The sequence below is a fragment of the Sus scrofa genome, chromosome 13 (assembly GCF_054392235.1).
Source record: "Sus scrofa isolate SSC_HxYL_T2T_F1_AM1 chromosome 13, Sscrofa_HxYL_maternal_Yorkshire_Landrace_v2.0, whole genome shotgun sequence".
Lineage (NCBI taxonomy): Eukaryota > Metazoa > Chordata > Mammalia > Artiodactyla > Suidae > Sus > Sus scrofa.
The window spans coordinates 48,771,186-48,788,967 of NC_139395.1; the positions used below are offsets into that span (position 1 = coordinate 48,771,186).

Consider the following 17,782-nt stretch of genomic DNA (forward strand, 5'->3'; position numbering starts at 1 on the left):
ATTGACAGCTGCTCCTCATTGCAACAGCCGCAGAGGCTTCCTCCAGGCTGGAGAGCAGGCAGATCAGGACAAGGGGTCTGAAAACTAGCATGGGGTGCCCTCCCGGGCTCAGGAGTGCGGAGCTCATGGCCTGCCTTTGCTTCCAAGGGATGCTTTTGTGTCTGTGGCTAGAGTGTGCATGTGCTCACACTGTTATCTGCTCAGCTGGTGAGGATGTCCCCGCTCTGCCTGCCAGTGCCTGCATGCCTGCATGTGTGCATGTGCACGTGCACATGCCTTTGATAATTTGTATGTAACCACGGATGGGTCAGGTGATGGTGATCCTCAGTGAGTCTGTGCCCAAGTGGGCATCAGGGTGTGATGGTGGCTGGGCATGACTACTCATGTAGACAGCTTTGTGGCTGTGTGCACGTGTTGCTGTGCCTAGTGTCTAACTGTATGTGGTTGTATTATAGGGATGTGAGGCTGGCTACCTGGAAGGGTCGCTCTGGGGGCTTTGTCCAAATATAGCTATCTGTGTGTAGCTATGTATTTGTGTACAGCTTTATGTGTGTGGTTGTGGTTCATGTGTAAAGCTGTTTTTCTGTGTCCATGTGTAAAGCTTTAAGTCTGTGGACATGTCTATATGTACAGCTACATATGTGTCCATGTGTATAGCTGTGTGTGTGGTTTTGCATTCTGCTGTTTGTATGGCCTTATTCACATGTATAGCTCTGCATGTAAGACTGGGTGTCTGTCTTTGTGTGCACAGCTGGAAGTGGTGGCTGCATAGCTGGGTGTGTAACTACACATCTGTGTGCTGCCTCTGGACTGCAGCTCATTTGCTGCAGGCCAAGTAATGGGCCACTCAGGCTTGCGCTGCATTGAAAGCCCCATGTCTCTTGTGAGGCTGCCTTGGTGAGTGGACTGGGATTGTTGTGCAGCTCCCCTCACCTCAGCACCTTACTGCTCTCAACCCCTCTGCTCCAGGGGCCCAGCCCATCACTCGCTTACCCTAGGGAGAAGTTGCTCTGTAGCTGCCAGAGTGGGTGAGAGCACCAGGAGCCTGAAGACAGCATGTCTGTCTCACCAGCCCTGTCTGACAGCTCTGAACCCTCATCCTGCTGCCACCTTGCCTCCTATTAGTGATGGAGTTTGAGTTTGTTGGGGTTCGATGTGTTGGTCTGTTTCACAGCTGTGCTCTTTCCCAAGCAGTAGGGCATTAGGCTTCTGTGTCCAGAGGAAAAGCCTTACCTTCCTTGATGAAAACCCTCTGTGCTCCCCTTCCCCAATGACCAAACTCACATGTAGGTGTGTGTACCAGAGGGACCTGGGCTTAGTGTGTGCTCACTTGCTCATGTGTCTGAGCTAGCCTTGCCTCTACTGACACCTGTGGAAGAAAGGCCTGCACCAGGGGAACATGTGTAGAGATGCTGTGCCCCTTAGCACTTCGTGTTTGTGTGCTATGGCTCTGGGACTAATTCTGGGTGCAGGCTCCCTCCCCAAATCCTTCAGCACAGTCTGGTATTGCAGATTACCCACCACTACCTCCCCAGGGGCATTCTTCCCCACCCTGCAACAGAAGGGAAAAAGAGTCAAGAACATCTCCTCAGAGCTGTCCTCCCTCTGCTTAGGCTCCAGCTCTCATTCCCTCCTACGCAGCAGCCAGTTTCAGGAGCCTCTTCCCCAGCCCCCTTCCCTCCCAGATCCCCCTGCCAGCCCCAGCTTGTCCCTCAGGGTTGACTGTTATCCCTGGTCCTATAGGCCCCCCCTCCCCATGTTGCTGTCTCTTTTCCTTTGCACATGAGACTGGAGGTTAGTGGAGGGGTGGGGGAAAGTCACTGCTTTGTTTGTGGGGGGCAGGGGGAGTAATATCTCTAAAGGTCATCTGCAGGAGGGAAGAAAAGGTCCCACCCTCCTCGGACCTCACCCTCCCCACCCCATTTTTTCCTCCTAGTGACTCAGGCCCTAGCTTTCACTTGGTGCTGAAGACACATGCCCTCACGCCAGGCCTGGCATGTGGACTGACTGCAGTGCATGGGTGGGCAGAATGGATGTGAGGACAGGCCATCCACCTGTCTCCCACGTGCCCCTTTACTTACCTCCAGTGACAGCCCACAACTCTAGAACCAACTCGGCTGCTCTCAGAGATGGAAGCCCATAGCACTGTGTGCACCTCCGGGGCTCAATGACCTTCCCAGCCCCTTGCCCTATGCCCGCTGCTTTCTGGGACGCAGTCTGACTTGAGCAGAGGGGGCCAAAAGGCACCTGCTCCAGCACAGAGCGCGAGCACCCAGAGATTCAGCACCACGCGGTGGACAGCTCCGGGCTGGTGGTCCTGAAGTAGAGGGGAGGCTGAAGGAGTCCGAAAGGAGGCGGAGGCCAGGTTGGGCGCGGGAGATCTGGAGGAGGAATGGAGGAGGGGCTGGGGGCGGGCCGGGGCCGGGGGCGGGGCGGGCTGCGATTGAAAGCGCCAGTTGAGCGGGCGGCATAGAGCACAGAGCCGCGGAGCTAGCAAGCGAGCGAGGGAGCTATCGGGAGCTGGAAACCCGCGCCCCCGGCTCCTCTCCGTTTCTCGCCGTGCCAGAGCCAGGTGCGCAAGGTAGGATAAGCCGGGTGGTGCCGCAGCCGCCGCAGACCTTATCGATCCTGACCCCACGTCCGGGAGTCCCTGGGGCCCTCGAGCTCAGGGGCTAGCTAGAGCGTCCAGACCGTGCTCACCAGGAGCTGCGAAAAGCGGGAAGAGAGCCCCCCGTGTTCCGCTTTTCTTCCCCAAAGAACGCACACCCTGCATCTAGCTCCCTCATTCCTTCTGCCCCTCCGTCCTTTGGTCAGTGTTTCTATCTGTGCCTCTGTCTTTGTCTCAGCCTCTCAGGCTCCATCGCTCCCTCCCCGAATTTTGTGGTCCAGGCCCCCAGCTGCCCTCTTTTAGGATTCTCTCCCCCTTTAGGGTTCCGTCCCTGTTAGAGCTCTGGTCCTAGGTGCCCCCGTGGGAAGCTCATGGTCTTGACCTGTTTGGGCCTCAGCCCCCATCTGGGTCCCTGTGTTGGTCTTCATGCTTGCCTCTCTCCTGTTTGTCTGCTTGAGCTGCTTCTTTCTGGGTATCCACAGGATCACAGTCCCCCTGGCCTGGCCTGGTCCCAGTGGGAGATTAACCCTGGGGAGTTGAGGGGGCAAAATGAAGAGCCCAGTCTCTGTGGACAGGGCCTGGGGTCCTTGAACTAGTTCTGCCCTTCTTCAGGCTCAGTTTCCCTCTCCTAGCCTTCCCAAGCCTGTGTGATTTTGAGATCCTATGTGAGATGGGTGCCTGGGAGGGCAGCTGGAGCACAAATGATGAGGTGCAGAGTGGGAAAGGGAGACAGGGTCTCTGAGGGCCAGGACCAGGGTAAACAGGGCCCTGAGGTTGAGGATGGGGAAACTAGAGATCGTGATTTTTCTCTGCTTGATTCTGAGCTGAGGAGAAAACAAAAGCAAAAAGTCTCAAACGTCATTCAACATAGAGCTAAAATGTCCAAAAAGTCTCACCTTGAGCTGTTTTGTAATCTTGACCAGACAAACTGCCCCCAACCCATGATACACACATACAGTCTCATCTACTTTCCCTATTGATTTTAGGATCTGTGGCCACTTCACTGTCCCTCCCTGGGTCCAGCCTCTCTACCTTGCTTAACTTCCAGGGCCTAGAGACTATTACTTCCTCAGTCATGGAGCTCTGGGGATGGCTTTTTAAGAACCAGAGGCCAAGGACACCCCCCCCCCCCGCCGCCTTGGGTGCTCACCAGGGCTCCAGTTTCCCTAGTGGTCATAGACTAACTACCCTTTAGAGGGTCTTCCTTCCCTCTTCCCTGGTGGGTTCTCCACCAGCAATAGCTCCTCTCTGGAAACCTAAGGCTCAGGGTGGGGACTGGACCCCTAAGTTTGTCACTGTGACCTGCTGCAAAGCTGTTGACTTTGGGGTCCCAGGAGGTTTGTGCAGGGTGTTGGACATTCTTCTAAGTCTCCTGTTTTCTCTTTGGGCCTCTACTCTCTGCAGCCCTGCATCTCTGCTAAATTTGGGATGGGCACAGAGCCCATCTCCAGTCCCATATCAGAGCAGGCCTGTGAGACAGGCCCAAGGGTATGTCCCAGGAGTTTAGTCTAATTAGGAAAACCACCTCTCCATGGCTCCTTAGCCCCAGGGAAAGGAGTTTAGGGGAGGCAGAGTCAGAAGGGGTAGCCACCCTCGGGTTCCACTTCTCCCCTACCTGTTTGTCTGTCTTTCTTTCTCTGCAGGAGCTGGGTCTCTCCTCATCCTCTTCCTGTCTGTCCTTTCCTGGTCCTTTTCCAATTCTCTTTGCCTTTGCTGCTTCTACCTTCATCTCCTGGAGGCCCAGGTCTGCTGGACCCATCCATCCCCTTTGGGGCCATGGGATCACTGCTTGGGCTCCTGGCTCTCCTGCTGCTGTGGGGTGCTGTGGCTGAGGGCCCAGCCAAGAAGGTGCTGACCCTGGAGGGGGACCTGGTTCTGGGTGGGCTGTTTCCTGTACATCAGAAGGGCAGCCTGGCAGAGGAGTGTGGTCCTGTCAATGAACATCGCGGCATCCAGCGCCTAGAGGCCATGCTTTTTGCACTAGATCGTATCAACCGAGACCCGAGCCTACTGCCAGGTGTGCGCCTGGGGGCACACATACTCGACAGTTGCTCCAAGGACACACATGCTCTGGAGCAGGCACTTGACTTCGTGCGTGCCTCACTCAGCCGTGGTGCCGATGGCTCACGCCACATTTGCCCCGACGGCTCTTATGCCACCCATGGTGATGCTCCCACTGCCATCACTGGTGTCATTGGCGGCTCCTACAGTGATGTCTCCATCCAGGTATGTGGGGGCTGTTTAATTGGGGGTTGGGGAGGGAGGCCAGAGGTGGGGGCCTGGAATTCCTGCCGGTTAGGGACTCTGAACTATGATGGATTGGAAGAAGGACTGGAAATTTCCTTTGAGTAGCTTTTTATAGAGACTAAGAAAGTGCTCCTATGACATATTTGAGGTCAATTTATAGAGATTTTTGTGGAAGGAAAACATCTCACTTCCAACACACACACAAACATCACCACCACTCCTACCACCCCCAACCCCAACCCCCACACACCTGATGTTAAACAGCCCTAAGAAGCTTAATACGCCTTTTGAGTCAGAACTCCAGGTTTGAATCCTGGCTCCCTCACTTACTGTGTGACTCTGGGCACTATTTGTTGCTTCTGTGTCTCAGTTTCATCCTTATAAAATGGGTCTCATGGTATTTATCACTCTTGGGGCGTGGTAGAAATTTAATGAGGTGATATACGCAAAGCATGTATCAGGTGGCCTGACCAGTCATAAGGACGTAATCAGTATTAGCTATTACTGTTGTTAAGCCTTTTTATAGATGAGGAAACTGAGGCTTGGAGAGAGGCAAACCACAAGTTAAGCTCATAAAGTAGAGACATGACCCTAAGGCTCTCTGCCAAGGGCCTCCGGGACTGTCAGTTCATTTCTCCATGGATTGGAAAGGAGTGGAAGATGGAAGCCAAAAGCAGCACAGAGAAGAGAAATGGGTGGGGGGCCCAGAAGGAAGAAAAGCAAGATGTGTGTGGAGATGAGAGGGAAGATACCCAAAGGTCTTAAAGGGGTGCAAGATCTAAAGAGGTGAGAAGGGGAGGGGACCAGGCTCTCCTTCCTGCTCTCTCATAAGGGGTCAGCAGAGAAGGTATCAGCTAATGTCTCTTGGCATGCCTGGCTGCTTTAACCCAGGTGGGATCTTCTCTGCTCCTGACTGGGTCCTGCCTCTTGCCCGGACACTTAACCTGCCTGGTGCCCAGCATAGGCTGCTGGAAGGTATTGCCAGAACTGGGATCAGGGTTAGGGGTTGCAAGGAGGGCCTTGTCTGGGGCCTCAGCTTCTTTTTGGAGGTCAGCAGAGGGCATTGTCATCAGAAGCAGGGCGAGGACCCCTGACCAGGAATGCCTGTTTAGGAGAAAGGAAGCAGGAGTCTGAACCATGGAGGCAGCTTCTGGCCTAGGGTGGGGGAGTTCTGCTCATCCCCCTATTTCAGGGACTTCATTACCAGTCCTGTTGTCCCAGCTACTGGAGGTGGTCAGTAGTAGCTTGGACAGGTGTGACTGTGGCAGCACCTACATTCACAGCCCTGGATTGGGAGCAGGGATGGGTAGGCAGCCTTCCACCTACTGATGTCTTCAGAGGCATCTGGGTTGCTTTCCCAGCACGCCACCTCCACTATTCTTTTCAGGGCCCCATGCATTCATCTCCAGGAACCCAGTTATCTCCCTCTGACCCCAAGCTGCCGTCTCCCGCACCAGGGCCCACACCTCAGCATCAATCTTCTTTTTGCTTGTCTGGGTCAAAACAAGGCTCAGCCCTTTATCCTTAGGCTGTACATACCTGTTAATGATTCCTCTGCATTCCTGCCCCTTTTCTTTTGCCCAAATCACTATCATCTTCCAGATGCCAGGCACTGTGGTTTCACATGCATCGTTATTTTTATTTGCTCAGCAACCTTGTTAGGCAGGAATGAGAACCTAAGGCTCAGGGAGGTTTGCTAACTTGCCCAGGGGCACGGGAAGTACAGAGACAGCATTGGCATTGTCAGAGGGAGAGCTCATGTCCCAGTGGCAAATACGGGATCTAACTCCCTCTTGTGGAACCTGGGTCTTCTCTATCACCTACTCACCATCCCACTGCATCCTTGGCTGGACCCCACTCTTAAGGGCAGGTCCCAGGGGTCTGGGTGGGAGATGGGCTGCCAGGCAGGCAGTGGTAGGCAGGAAGCCTCATTTATTTTAGGCTCAGGAATCCAATTCTTGGGCTTCAGGGCTATGGAGCCCTCAAATCTGGGTCTTCCTTCCTGGGGGAGACTTTTCCTTCTTTCTCCATCGTCCCATTGGGATTGACTCGGGAAGGGTTACCTGCCAGAAACAAGTGGAGAACTTAAGAGTCCTGAGCATCCAAGATGCCATCTAGTGCCTCCTGCCTGAGCAGCCAGTTGCCAACCTCTCTCAACCCAGGACTAGAGCCTTCCCTTAGCTCTCTCCTTTTGCTACTGCCATGTGTCTGAAGTGAGACAGTAGAGAGGGTCAAGTATGGCACTGGACCCTGGTGCCTCTGCCCTGGGTCTTCTCTTTCTCAGCCCTTGGGAAGGGATAGAAAAATTCCTGTCCTCTGGAGGAAGACACAGCAAGGCAGGATATAGGCCTTTTGGGAGACAGATGCCTCAGAGCTATACAGGCACTTGATCCTGAGGTCTGATAGCTGTGGGGAACATATCTGTCTCTGGCATTTGACTTGGTCTCTATCTTTGCCCTCTCTACCCCTTCCCCAGGTGGCCAACCTCCTGCGCCTATTTCAGATCCCCCAGATCAGCTATGCCTCCACCAGTGCCAAGCTGAGTGACAAGTCCCGCTATGACTACTTCGCCCGTACAGTGCCCCCTGACTTCTTCCAAGCCAAAGCCATGGCTGAGATTCTCCGCTTCTTCAACTGGACCTATGTGTCCACTGTGGCATCTGAGGGTGACTATGGTGAAACAGGCATCGAAGCCTTTGAGCTAGAGGCCCGTGCCCGCAACATCTGTGTGGCCACCTCGGAGAAGGTGGGCCGAGCCATGAGCCGTGCGGCCTTTGAGGGAGTGGTACGATCTCTGCTGCAGAAGCCCAGTGCCCGAGTGGCTGTCTTGTTCACCCGTTCTGAGGATGCCCGTGAGCTCCTTGCTGCCACCCAACGCCTCAATGCCAGCTTCACCTGGGTAGCCAGTGATGGCTGGGGGGCCCTGGAGAGTGTGGTGGCAGGCAGCGAGGGTGCTGCTGAAGGCGCCATCACCATAGAGCTGGCTTCCTACCCCATTAGTGACTTTGCCTCCTACTTCCGGAGTCTGGACCCCTGGAACAACAGTCGGAACCCCTGGTTCCGCGAGTTCTGGGAGCAGAGGTTCCGCTGCAGCTTCCGGCAGCGAGACTGTGCATCCCACTCCCTGAAAGCTGTGCCCTTTGAGCAAGAGTCAAAGATCATGTTTGTGGTCAATGCAGTGTATGCCATGGCCCACGCACTGCACAATATGCATCGTGCCCTCTGCCCCAATACCACCCACCTCTGTGATGCAATGCGGCCTGTCAATGGGCGCCGCCTCTACAAAGACTTCGTGCTCAACGTCAAATTTGATGGTAAGTGCTAGCCAATGTCCATCAGGCTGCTGGCTCTCAGGGCCCTCAGGTTCTAGTACATGGCTAAGAAAGCATAGCCAACAGCAAGTAAGGAACTTACCCAGGACAAGAACAGCTAGGTAGAGAGGACCAAAAGGAGCCAGGACTGAGGGTCCACCTTCTGAGATCCTTCCAGAGAGTAGATTTTTGGCCTGATCCTGTGCTGTGAGGGTCTTTGGTTTCTGTTTGGACTTTACCCTCAATCTCTTGTCTCTTTATCTCACAGGGAATAGGGATTGGGAGACCTCAAGTCCATTGTCAGGCAGCAAAATATCAGTGAGAGTCAGAATAAAGGTACATCAGGATGACATTATTTCCTAGGAAAATTTCTATTCCAAATCTTGATTTTCCACTCAAGGTGGCCACAGTCTCTTCAAACCAAAAGGTTTTTTTTTGTGTGTGTGGGTTTTTTTTTTTTTTGTATTTTTAGGGCTGCATGTATGGCATATGGAAGTTCCCAGGCTAGGGATTGAATCAGAGCTGCAGCTGCCAGCCTACACCTCAGCCACAGCAACGCGGGATCCGAGCCACATCTGTGACTTATACCACAGCTCATGGCAATGCTATATCCTTAACCCACTGAATGAAGCCAGGTATCGAAACTGTATCCTCATGGATACTAGTTGTGTTCATAATGTGCTGAGCCAGAATGGGAACTCCCAAAAGTTATTTTAATAAAAGTTCCAGCTTCAAGGAAAATAAAGGCCTCAGAATCATCGCCGTGTTTCAGGAAGAATCACTGTGGGAACAGTGGGAGAGGGGGCCAGGGCTGACAAAGCTTGGAGCACTGGCCCAGGAATAAGACCAATAGTAATTCCAATAAGATTGACATTCAGAGTTTTGGGTGGGGTTAGTGTTGCATTTGGATCTGGTTGAGTTGACAGTAGAGCAAGGATAAAATTAGCCCACTGGGCTAGGTGAAATTTATGGTAGGGTTCATGTTCTTGAGGATTTTGAGGCTGGGTAGAAAGAGCAGGCGTTGTAGCATTCACCATGGGGCCTTAAGGACATCATCCACTAACTTGAACTCCATTTCTCAGTGGGACCTGAGAGGATGGGGGTCCTGCCTCCTGAGTCTGGCTGGGAGAAGGGAGGTTCACAGATGGATAGAAGTGGGCAGTAATCTGTGAGCTGCCTGCCAAGCACATTCTGAACATCAGTGGTTCCAGGTGACTGCTGAGATTAGGATTCAGCTCGTACTGGGATCAGTGTTAGGATTGATGAAGGGCTGGAGCTGGAGTTGTCATTGATAGGATTAAGTGGGACCGGGACTGGACCTGAAGTCAAGTTCAGTTTTGGGGGTGTCTCAATGTTAAGTTTGGGGAAAGGGCTGTGGTGTGTCTGGGAACTGGGTTGGAGCGTCTAAAGCTGGGTTTGGGGAGTCCTAGTTGGGGGCTGTTGTGGGCCTTAGGTTTGTGGGCCTGGATTTTAAGATTGGGATTCTAGTTGGAGCTTTGGGTTGAGGTTTGTTGTAGCCTCTCATGAAGTAAAACAGCTGGGGTTAGGCTGGCTTTAGTGCTAGGGTGAGGATCAGAAGAATGAAGACTGGCCTCAGCTCCGGGGCTTGGGTTCCATGTTAGGTGGGGGTTGAGGTCACTTTAGGATGACCCATCAATAACCCTCTCTTCCTTTCCTCCCGTACCGCAGCCCCATTCCGCCCAGCTGACACACACAGTGAGGTCCGCTTTGACCGCTTTGGTGATGGCATTGGTCGCTACAACATCTTCACCTACCTGCGGGCCGGCAGTGGGCGCTATCGCTACCAGAAGGTGGGCTACTGGGCAGAAGGCCTAACCTTGGATACCAGCCTCATCCCATGGGCCTCACCCTCAGCTGGGCCCCTGCCTGCCTCTCGCTGCAGTGAGCCCTGCCTCCAGAATGAGGTGAAGAGCGTGCAGCCTGGGGAGGTCTGCTGCTGGCTCTGCATCCCCTGCCAGCCCTACGAGTACCGGCTGGATGAGTTCACCTGTGCTGACTGTGGCCTGGGCTACTGGCCCAATGCCAGCCTGACTGGCTGCTTCGAGCTGCCGCAGGAGTATATCCACTGGGGTGATGCCTGGGCCTTGGGACCTGTCACCATTGCCTGCCTGGGCGCCCTGGCCACCCTCTTTGTGCTGGGTGTCTTCGTGCGGCACAATGCCACCCCAGTGGTCAAAGCCTCCGGCCGGGAGCTCTGCTACATCCTGCTGGGTGGCGTCTTCCTCTGCTACTGCATGACCTTCGTCTTCATTGCCAAGCCATCCACAGCAGTGTGCACCCTACGCCGCCTAGGTTTGGGCACTGCATTCTCAGTCTGCTACTCAGCCCTGCTCACCAAGACCAACCGCATTGCACGTATCTTTGGTGGGGCCCGAGAGGGAGCCCAGAGGCCACGCTTCATCAGCCCTGCCTCTCAGGTGGCCATCTGCCTAGCCCTTATCTCAGGCCAGCTGCTCATCGTGGCCACCTGGCTAGTAGTGGAGGCACCAGGCACGGGCAAGGAGACAGCCCCTGAGCGGCGGGAGGTGGTGACATTGCGCTGTAACCACCGAGATGCTAGCATGTTGGGCTCACTGGCCTATAATGTACTCCTCATTGCGCTCTGCACGCTCTACGCCTTCAAGACTCGCAAGTGCCCAGAGAACTTCAATGAGGCCAAGTTCATTGGCTTCACCATGTACACCACCTGCATCATCTGGCTGGCCTTTCTGCCCATCTTCTATGTCACCTCCAGTGACTACCGGGTGAGCTACCAGCAAGGAGGCGGGGAAGGAGGGCAGAGCCAGACACAGGACCCTCTGTTTCCTGGTATCATTTAATCTTCTTATAACTTTGAGGCTTCAACAGGTTTAGTGCTCACCCAAGGCACACAGCTTGTGGTGGCCCAGTTGGGACTGGATCCCAGAGGAATGTGGAAAAGCTGAGTGGGGCCTGGGGAAATGGCTATGGAGGTGGAGGAATTAGAGCTGAGAAGAGATTTTAGGGCTCAGAGATCATCTCCTAACCCTGCAGGAGGTGGAGGTGTGGAAATAAGTCCAAATGAGCAGAGGCTCTACCCTGCTCTACTGAGGAGCTGGTTGCAGAAGAGGTGACCTAGTCTCTGCTCTTGTGGAATTCCTGCACCAGCAGGGTGATTGACCAAAGAGCTGCTGACTGGTTTAGGTTGACAAAGGTCCCAGTGAGAATACAGAAAAGGGAAGTGTGTAGGTGGTGGTGGTAATGGGGTGTGTGTGTGTGTGTGTGTGTGTGTGTGTGTGTAGGGAGTTGGGGAGGGCTTCTTGGAAGAGGAGTCCTTGAACTGGACTCTACAACATAGGAAAGTTGGAATAGATAGGGTGGAGGAGGTAGCAGAGGACAGCCAAAACATGCTGATTGGAGTGGAGGGTCTGCATTGTACCCCTATCCCTGAGTTGAGGTGGGGAGGCATACACAGTGGAAAGGTAGGCAGAAGTGAGAGGGAAGCAGGAATGAGAATTGCAGGGCTATCGAGCCAGCGGCCCCAGAGGGTACCATGCTCTGATGCCCTTTGGAGCTGTGCAGTATGGCATGGTGCCCTCAGAGCTTTGCAACCCTAGGGTTGAGAAATGAAACTAGAATGAGCAGGAAAGGTGAAGCAGAGAAGGGGAGGAATCTGGGGTTAGGGTTCAGAAAGGTCAAAGCAGGTGAAAACTGTACCCTAGTTGGTGACTTCTAAGCAAAATCCCAACTGGCACTGAGTGCTCAATGGGTCTTCTCAGCTTCTAGGGGCAATGGCTGCTTTAGATGGGGTGGTTGGAGAAGGCCTCTCTGAGAAGGTAACAGGTTAGCTGAGCTCTGAATACTAAGAAGATAATCTTTGTTAATCCTCATGACTCAGGAGTAAACTCCATGGCTCTCCCCATTTTACAGATGAAGAATCGGAGACTCAGGGAGGTTCAATCCCTTGCCTAAGTTCACTCAGCTTGGGAATATAGAGCAGGGTCTGAACTGACAATCTTAACAATTAAAGGAGCAGGAAAATCGAGGCAAGAGCCCCTGCAAAGGCCCTTTCCCTCAGGATGGAGGTATGGTGGGCAGTGCTGGGGGCCAGGGACGGCTGGGCTTGGCTGCTCTTGCACCTGCTGGACCACCTGCCTGGGCGGTGGAGGCCAGAGCTGGGGAGGGAATCTGCACTGACTCAGCCTGCACTTGCATATGATTTGCATTTGCATGCCAATCATAAGTTGCTCAGGACTCACTCTGGAGGTACACACACAGTTCTCACACATGCAGGCAGACATTCACACATACCTGCACACATGCATGCAGACGCACAAATGCGTATCCATCCACTCACACACATGCATATGCTGGCATGCTTGGTATATATCCACACCTTCCCAGCTACACACATCCCTGTACATGTATCCTATACTTGCACGCACATTTGTACTCTCTCCACCCCCTGCATACATAGTGCCACACAGATACATGTGCGCTCACACACATGTACTCTACACCTGTACCCCTCACACATACACACACACCTGCACATGCACTCCTATGCATCCATGCCCCCCTGCATGCTCACCCCCACAGCTAGAACTGAGTTCTTCCTGGGAAGATGCTGCACTGGGGCTGATGCTGGGACTGTGACCAACCTTCCTAAAAATCCTTTGGGGTTTGGCAAACAGACCAAGGTCCAGTGTTGGATGCTTTTGGCCTCCCCTACTCCCTACCCCACTGCCCGGGCAGGGTTCCTAGGGCCAGGCCCAGGCCTTTGGGATGGACTCATCTTGACCTCTCCCATCACAGGTACAGACCACCACCATGTGTGTGTCAGTCAGCCTCAGTGGCTCCGTGGTGCTTGGTTGTCTCTTCGCACCCAAGCTGCACATCATCCTCTTCCAGCCACAGAAGAACGTGGTTAGCCACCGTGCACCCACCAGTCGCTTTGGCAGTGCAGCTGCCAGAGCCAGCTCCAGCCTTGGCCAAGGTCAGAATCTCTCTGCCCTAAGCACCCCTCTCCATCTGTGCCCCCCTCTCCCCACCTCAGCTCCTCAGTATGGGGTCTGCTCCCTGGGTTGCTGAGGTGTTGCTGAGATTCCTTGGCTGGGGATGGAGTGCCCTGGATGAGGTGAAAGGAGTAGATGGGCTGGTGGTGGTGAGCTGCACCCCCAGTATAAGGGAACTTGGGGCTGGCCCCAACCTCCAACTTCCTTTCCCTAGGGTCTGGCTCCCAGTTTGTCCCCACTGTTTGCAATGGCCGAGAGGTGGTGGACTCAACAACATCGTCGCTTTGAGGATCCCCACAGTCCTGCCCTGACATGGCTGCTCCCCAGAACCTGGTGCAGACCCATGTCCAGGGCCAGGAGGAAGATGGCTGGAGCACTGCAATAACGCCATCCCTATGCCTGTCCCCATTGCCACTTACCAACCTACTTACTCCAGCCCTTCAGGATCAGAGGTCAGGGTCCTTGGCCTGGGATCCTCTAATGACCACCAACTGCCCTTGCAGCTGTGTTCCCACCTTGCCAGGCCTGGGACTCAGAAGGGAGCAAGCCAGGGTCTACTCTGCCCTGGAACAGTGTGGCTGAGGACTGCAGGCCCCGATCCCCAATCAGTAAAGGTGCTTCCAGCCGTGCCCCTCCCTCCTTCTAGGGCCTTTAAAATTTTTATATAAGTTATTCTGGGATGGGGAGGGGGTAATCATGGGGGCCATCCATCCCCCTGCAGAGTAGTTTGTCCTGTGGTTTATTTTGTATTATCTGTAAATAAAGTGTCTTTATTTAAAAAAAAATTACTCTTTGTCTCTAATCCAGGGAGGTCACTCACCCCTGCCACAGTCTTTTAACCTTCATTTTGCCAGTTTTATTCACTCTGCTCTGTGTCTATGCTAGGACCCTGTGGCCACAAAATAGACCCAGTCACGACTGGAGGAGAGACAGAAAATTAATAAGCCATCCTTCCTTGAAAGGAGCTACTTCAGATTGGCCAAGGCACTTACTTGGGTGATGGGAAGAGGTTTAAATGGACACAAGGTCATCTGGCAGTCTAGGGGAGGACCTGGATGATATGGGTAATGGGGCAGGAGGGGCAGCTGACTGTGATCCTTGGGAACTGTGGGCTTTCCACAGGCTGGCTTGCCTGGCACTAGGAAGAGCTGTTGATCAGCTGAACCCAGCTGAACATTAGGGGTAGAAGGGACCAAGAGGAGGCACCAGCTAGAGCATTGCCTGCACGCATGGGTGAACAAAGCCAGAAAGTGCATGAAGAAAGAGGAGGTGAGCAGAGGCTGGGCAGTTGGAGAGGCTGTCTGCTGTCAGCTCGGGTGAGAAGTGGGAGAGGAAGGCCTTTCTCCCATCCCTGGAGGAGCTCTGCCAGCCATGGGATTGTGGTGCCTCAGCACCCTAGGGCAGCACCTGTGTTTGCAGTCTTCGGCTCACCAGCAGAGGGCGCTGAGGCACAGACTTGGCTACAGGGCTGAGCCAGGCAACTTAGGGGGCAGTGGGCACCAACCACGGGCAGTGGGCACCAACCACAACAGAAGCACAAGAACCTGACTGGGGCTGAGGAGGTCTCAGACGTGATATCTCAGAGGGACAAGGTCCTGCTTTTTATTTTTTATTTTTGTCTTTTGCCATTTCTTGGGCTGCTGCTGTGGCATATGGAGGTTCCCAGGGGGGCGAATCGGAGCTGGAGCCGCCAGCCTACGCCAGAGCCACAGCAACACAGGATCTGAGCCACATCTGCAACCTATCTATACCACAGCTCACGGCAATGCTGTATCCTTAACCCACTGAGCAAGGCCAGGGATAGAACCCGTAACCTCATGGTTCCTAGTCGGATTCGTTAACCACTGCGCCATGATGGGAACTCCAACATTTGCTATTTTTAAGTGGATTCATTTGCATCTATAGGCTGGTAAGGCTGTGCAAATTTGAGTTAATAATTTAAAAAATGAAGACAGAGAACTGGGAGTTCCCGTTCCGCTGAGCCACGATAGGAACTCCCTGGACATCTTATTTTCATTTGCTAATTTTTGCACCTCTACTGGTGTGTCTCTGCTCTGGATCCCCGGCCTTGAATGACCCAGGCCTGGATGCCCCTCCCCCCCAGTGTCCAGGCATCAGAGCGCTATGCCCCATGGGAACTGTAGTGCTGTTCCCTGCTTCCAGAGTGACCTTTCTGGGTCTTTCTGCCAAATTGGATCCAAGGAACATTTGCCCACCCTCCCAGCCACTGGTCAGACCAAGACATGGCTCTGATCCCCTTGCAACTGAAAAGCAGTTCTTCTTCCACATCAGTGGTCACCTGAGGTTCCTCCCATTTGATGATGAATGTCTTCTCAGGAGCCTTGATAGGTTCTGGGTCCAGTCAATCAACCATTGCCATGACTGGTGTAGGGGAATTTCCTTGCTCCCTTAGGAGTTGGGGGCATTCCATCCTCCAGTGGCCCATCTTCTTACAAAATGGACATGGTATCTTGGGTGGAAGCTGGCATCTGTTTCATAGGCATTACTTGCTTCAGTGTTTGGGACTCCTACAGCTAAAACAGGCCCCCTTTCCTTCTGGGAGTACTTTGGAGGTGACCAGGAGGTGATCATGATGGCTGATAAAAGCCTGACTTGCCACTCTTCCTTTCTTAAGTCAAGCTGTTCCTTTCTTCCTCATCCTGGTTTCTAAAGACATTGAGGGCCATATCAATCAGAAGATTGAGAGGGGCTTGGGGCCCCAAGGCAAGCATTGAAGCTTCTGACAGATGTCAAGGATTGATTGACTAATGAAGTGGGTTGCAAATACTGTGTGTCCCTTGAAAGTTGTTTGGATCTAAATTTGAATACTTTCTGAGGTCATCTACCAATCTGAAATAGGCCTGGATTTTCATCTTGGCCTTGGGTGATCTCTTTAACCTTATTATAATTAACAGCTTTAATTATGCATCATTTCATCCCTTCAATGAGGCAAAGGAGGATGTATTCCCTTCTAGTGAAACCAGGCTCACATGGCTGATAGCCCCAATTGGGATCCATTAGAGGCACTACTGTTATGCCCACAGGGTATTGATGAGGTTGGGAAATGTGTAATCCATCAGCATATATTTGAGTCTGCCCAAATACAGGTCTTTTCCTCAGTGGTGCAGTTGTGAGAAAGGATAATATTTAGTTTCTGCCAGGTAAGGTCAGAGGAGAGAGTCAGTTCCTGGAATTCTTTTTTTTTTTTTTTTTTTTTTTTTTTTGGTCTTCTGTCCTTTTAGGGCCACACCCAGGGTTTAGAGAGGTTCCCAGGCTAGGGGTCTAATTGGAACTGTTGTTGCCGGCCTTCACCAGAACCACAGCAACTCTGGATTGGAGCTGCATCTGCGACCTACACCGAAGCTCAGGGCAATGCAGGATCCTTAACCCACTGAGCAAGGCCAGAGATCCTACTGGCAACCTCAGGGTTCCTAGTGGGATTTGTTTCTGATGTGCCACGATGGGAACTCCAGTTCCTGGAATTCTTCAGTGAACTGGCTAGGGTCCTCGAAGACTCTGCCCCAAGCAAGTTGAGGTCAAAGAAAAAGGGATGTGGGAGTTCCCCTTGTGGCTCAGGGGAAAGGAACCCAACTAGTATCCATGAGGATGCAGTTTCAAACCCTCGCCCTGCTCAGTGGGTTAAGGATCCCACATTGCTCGAGCTGTGGTGTAGGTCACAGATGGCAGCTGGGATCTGGCATTGCTGTAGCTGTGGTGTAGCCCATCGGCTACAGCTCTGATTGACCCCTAGCCTGGGAAAATCCATATGCTGCACCTGGGGTCTTTAAAAAAAAGGGGGGACATGGACCCTGATAATTCCTTGAGGCCTGCCTACTACTTTCTGAAGGGGGTGAAGAAACTCTGCCTGCATATCTGGTATCCAATCCAAGGGTAAAGAGATTTATAGGCAGGTGAAGGGCGAAGAAGGTGAAAGGACGTTGGGGCTTGGGTCTGCTCTCTGGGGCTTGTGTTCCTGTAGGGGTGCCACTAGAGAGGGCTTTTCATACAGACGGCCCTGAGAGGACACTCCCAATCGTGGAACTCAAAGGAGGCAAGCGGTGCGGTGAACACAGCTTTACAGAGGGGTCAGAGGAGAGTGGGGAGCTTATATCCCGGAGGTTGGCCACGTGCGTGCGCATCCCAACGCGCGTGAGTGGCCCCGCCCCAAAGGGCAAAGCGGCCGTGGGGGCGGGGCAGACGCGGGGCTCCCTGTGGACTGGCGGCCAGACATGGCGACCAGGCGGTGAATGACGGCGGTGGGGTCGAGGTCCCACCACCGTGGGCCCCCACCGCGAGGCGCGGGACCGGTCCTTCAACACTCAGGCCGCTTGTGGTGCAAGGGAGCTCACGAAGAGACTGCAGCACGGCGGCGGCGGCAACTCTTACTGTCGAAGTAAGGCTGCGTTTTTTATTTCCACACAGTTGAACCTGGTGACAGTTCATTAAATGGTGCATGAGGCAAACCTAGAGGGCAGGGTTCCTATGGTTGGGGGTCCCTAGCTGCCTGTGAGAATAGCCGGAAAGTTCCTGACGTGCCCTGTGCAGTGAGGGGTGGAGGACCTAGCCGGGCGGTTGGAAAATGCCTAGCAGGTTTCTTTTCCCCCATTTCCAGTGAAGAAAGG

General features: G+C 53.5%; 2 protein-coding genes across 9 annotated transcripts in view; both read left to right on the forward strand.

Moving 5' to 3' along the window:
* The first annotated feature begins 2,472 nt into the window (after positions 1–2,472).
* Positions 2,473–13,945, forward strand: GRM2 (glutamate metabotropic receptor 2). 5 transcript variants are annotated; one of them, XR_002337548.2, is made up of 7 exons: positions 2,473–2,581; positions 4,252–4,834; positions 7,332–8,169; positions 9,856–10,931; positions 12,076–12,230; positions 12,961–13,141; positions 13,375–13,945. XR_002337548.2 is itself a non-coding variant. In XM_021068855.2 (6 exons), the coding sequence occupies exons 2-6, from the start codon at positions 4,385–4,387 to the stop codon at positions 13,446–13,448; spliced, it is 2,619 nt and encodes an 872-aa protein (XP_020924514.1). In that variant the 5' UTR covers positions 2,473–2,581; positions 4,252–4,384; the 3' UTR covers positions 13,449–13,945. The 5 variants fall into 5 exon arrangements, 4 of the variants coding, with proteins under 4 accessions (XP_020924514.1, XP_084844580.1, XP_084844579.1 ...); XM_021068855.2 differs by lacking the exon at positions 12,076–12,230; XM_084988454.1 differs by lacking the exon at positions 12,076–12,230 and having other exon boundaries at positions 9,856–9,977.
* A 3,410-nt stretch (positions 13,946–17,355) lies between these two features.
* The window catches only part of LOC100738931 (IQ domain-containing protein F5), a 66,871-nt gene continuing 66,444 nt past the window's right edge, over positions 17,356–17,782 (forward strand). For all 4 annotated transcript variants that reach the window (XM_084988464.1, XM_084988462.1, XM_084988465.1 and 1 more), the window contains exon 1: positions 17,356–17,553. The gene's annotated coding sequence lies outside the window, so the exon portion shown is untranslated. The remainder of the gene's footprint in view (positions 17,554–17,782) is intronic.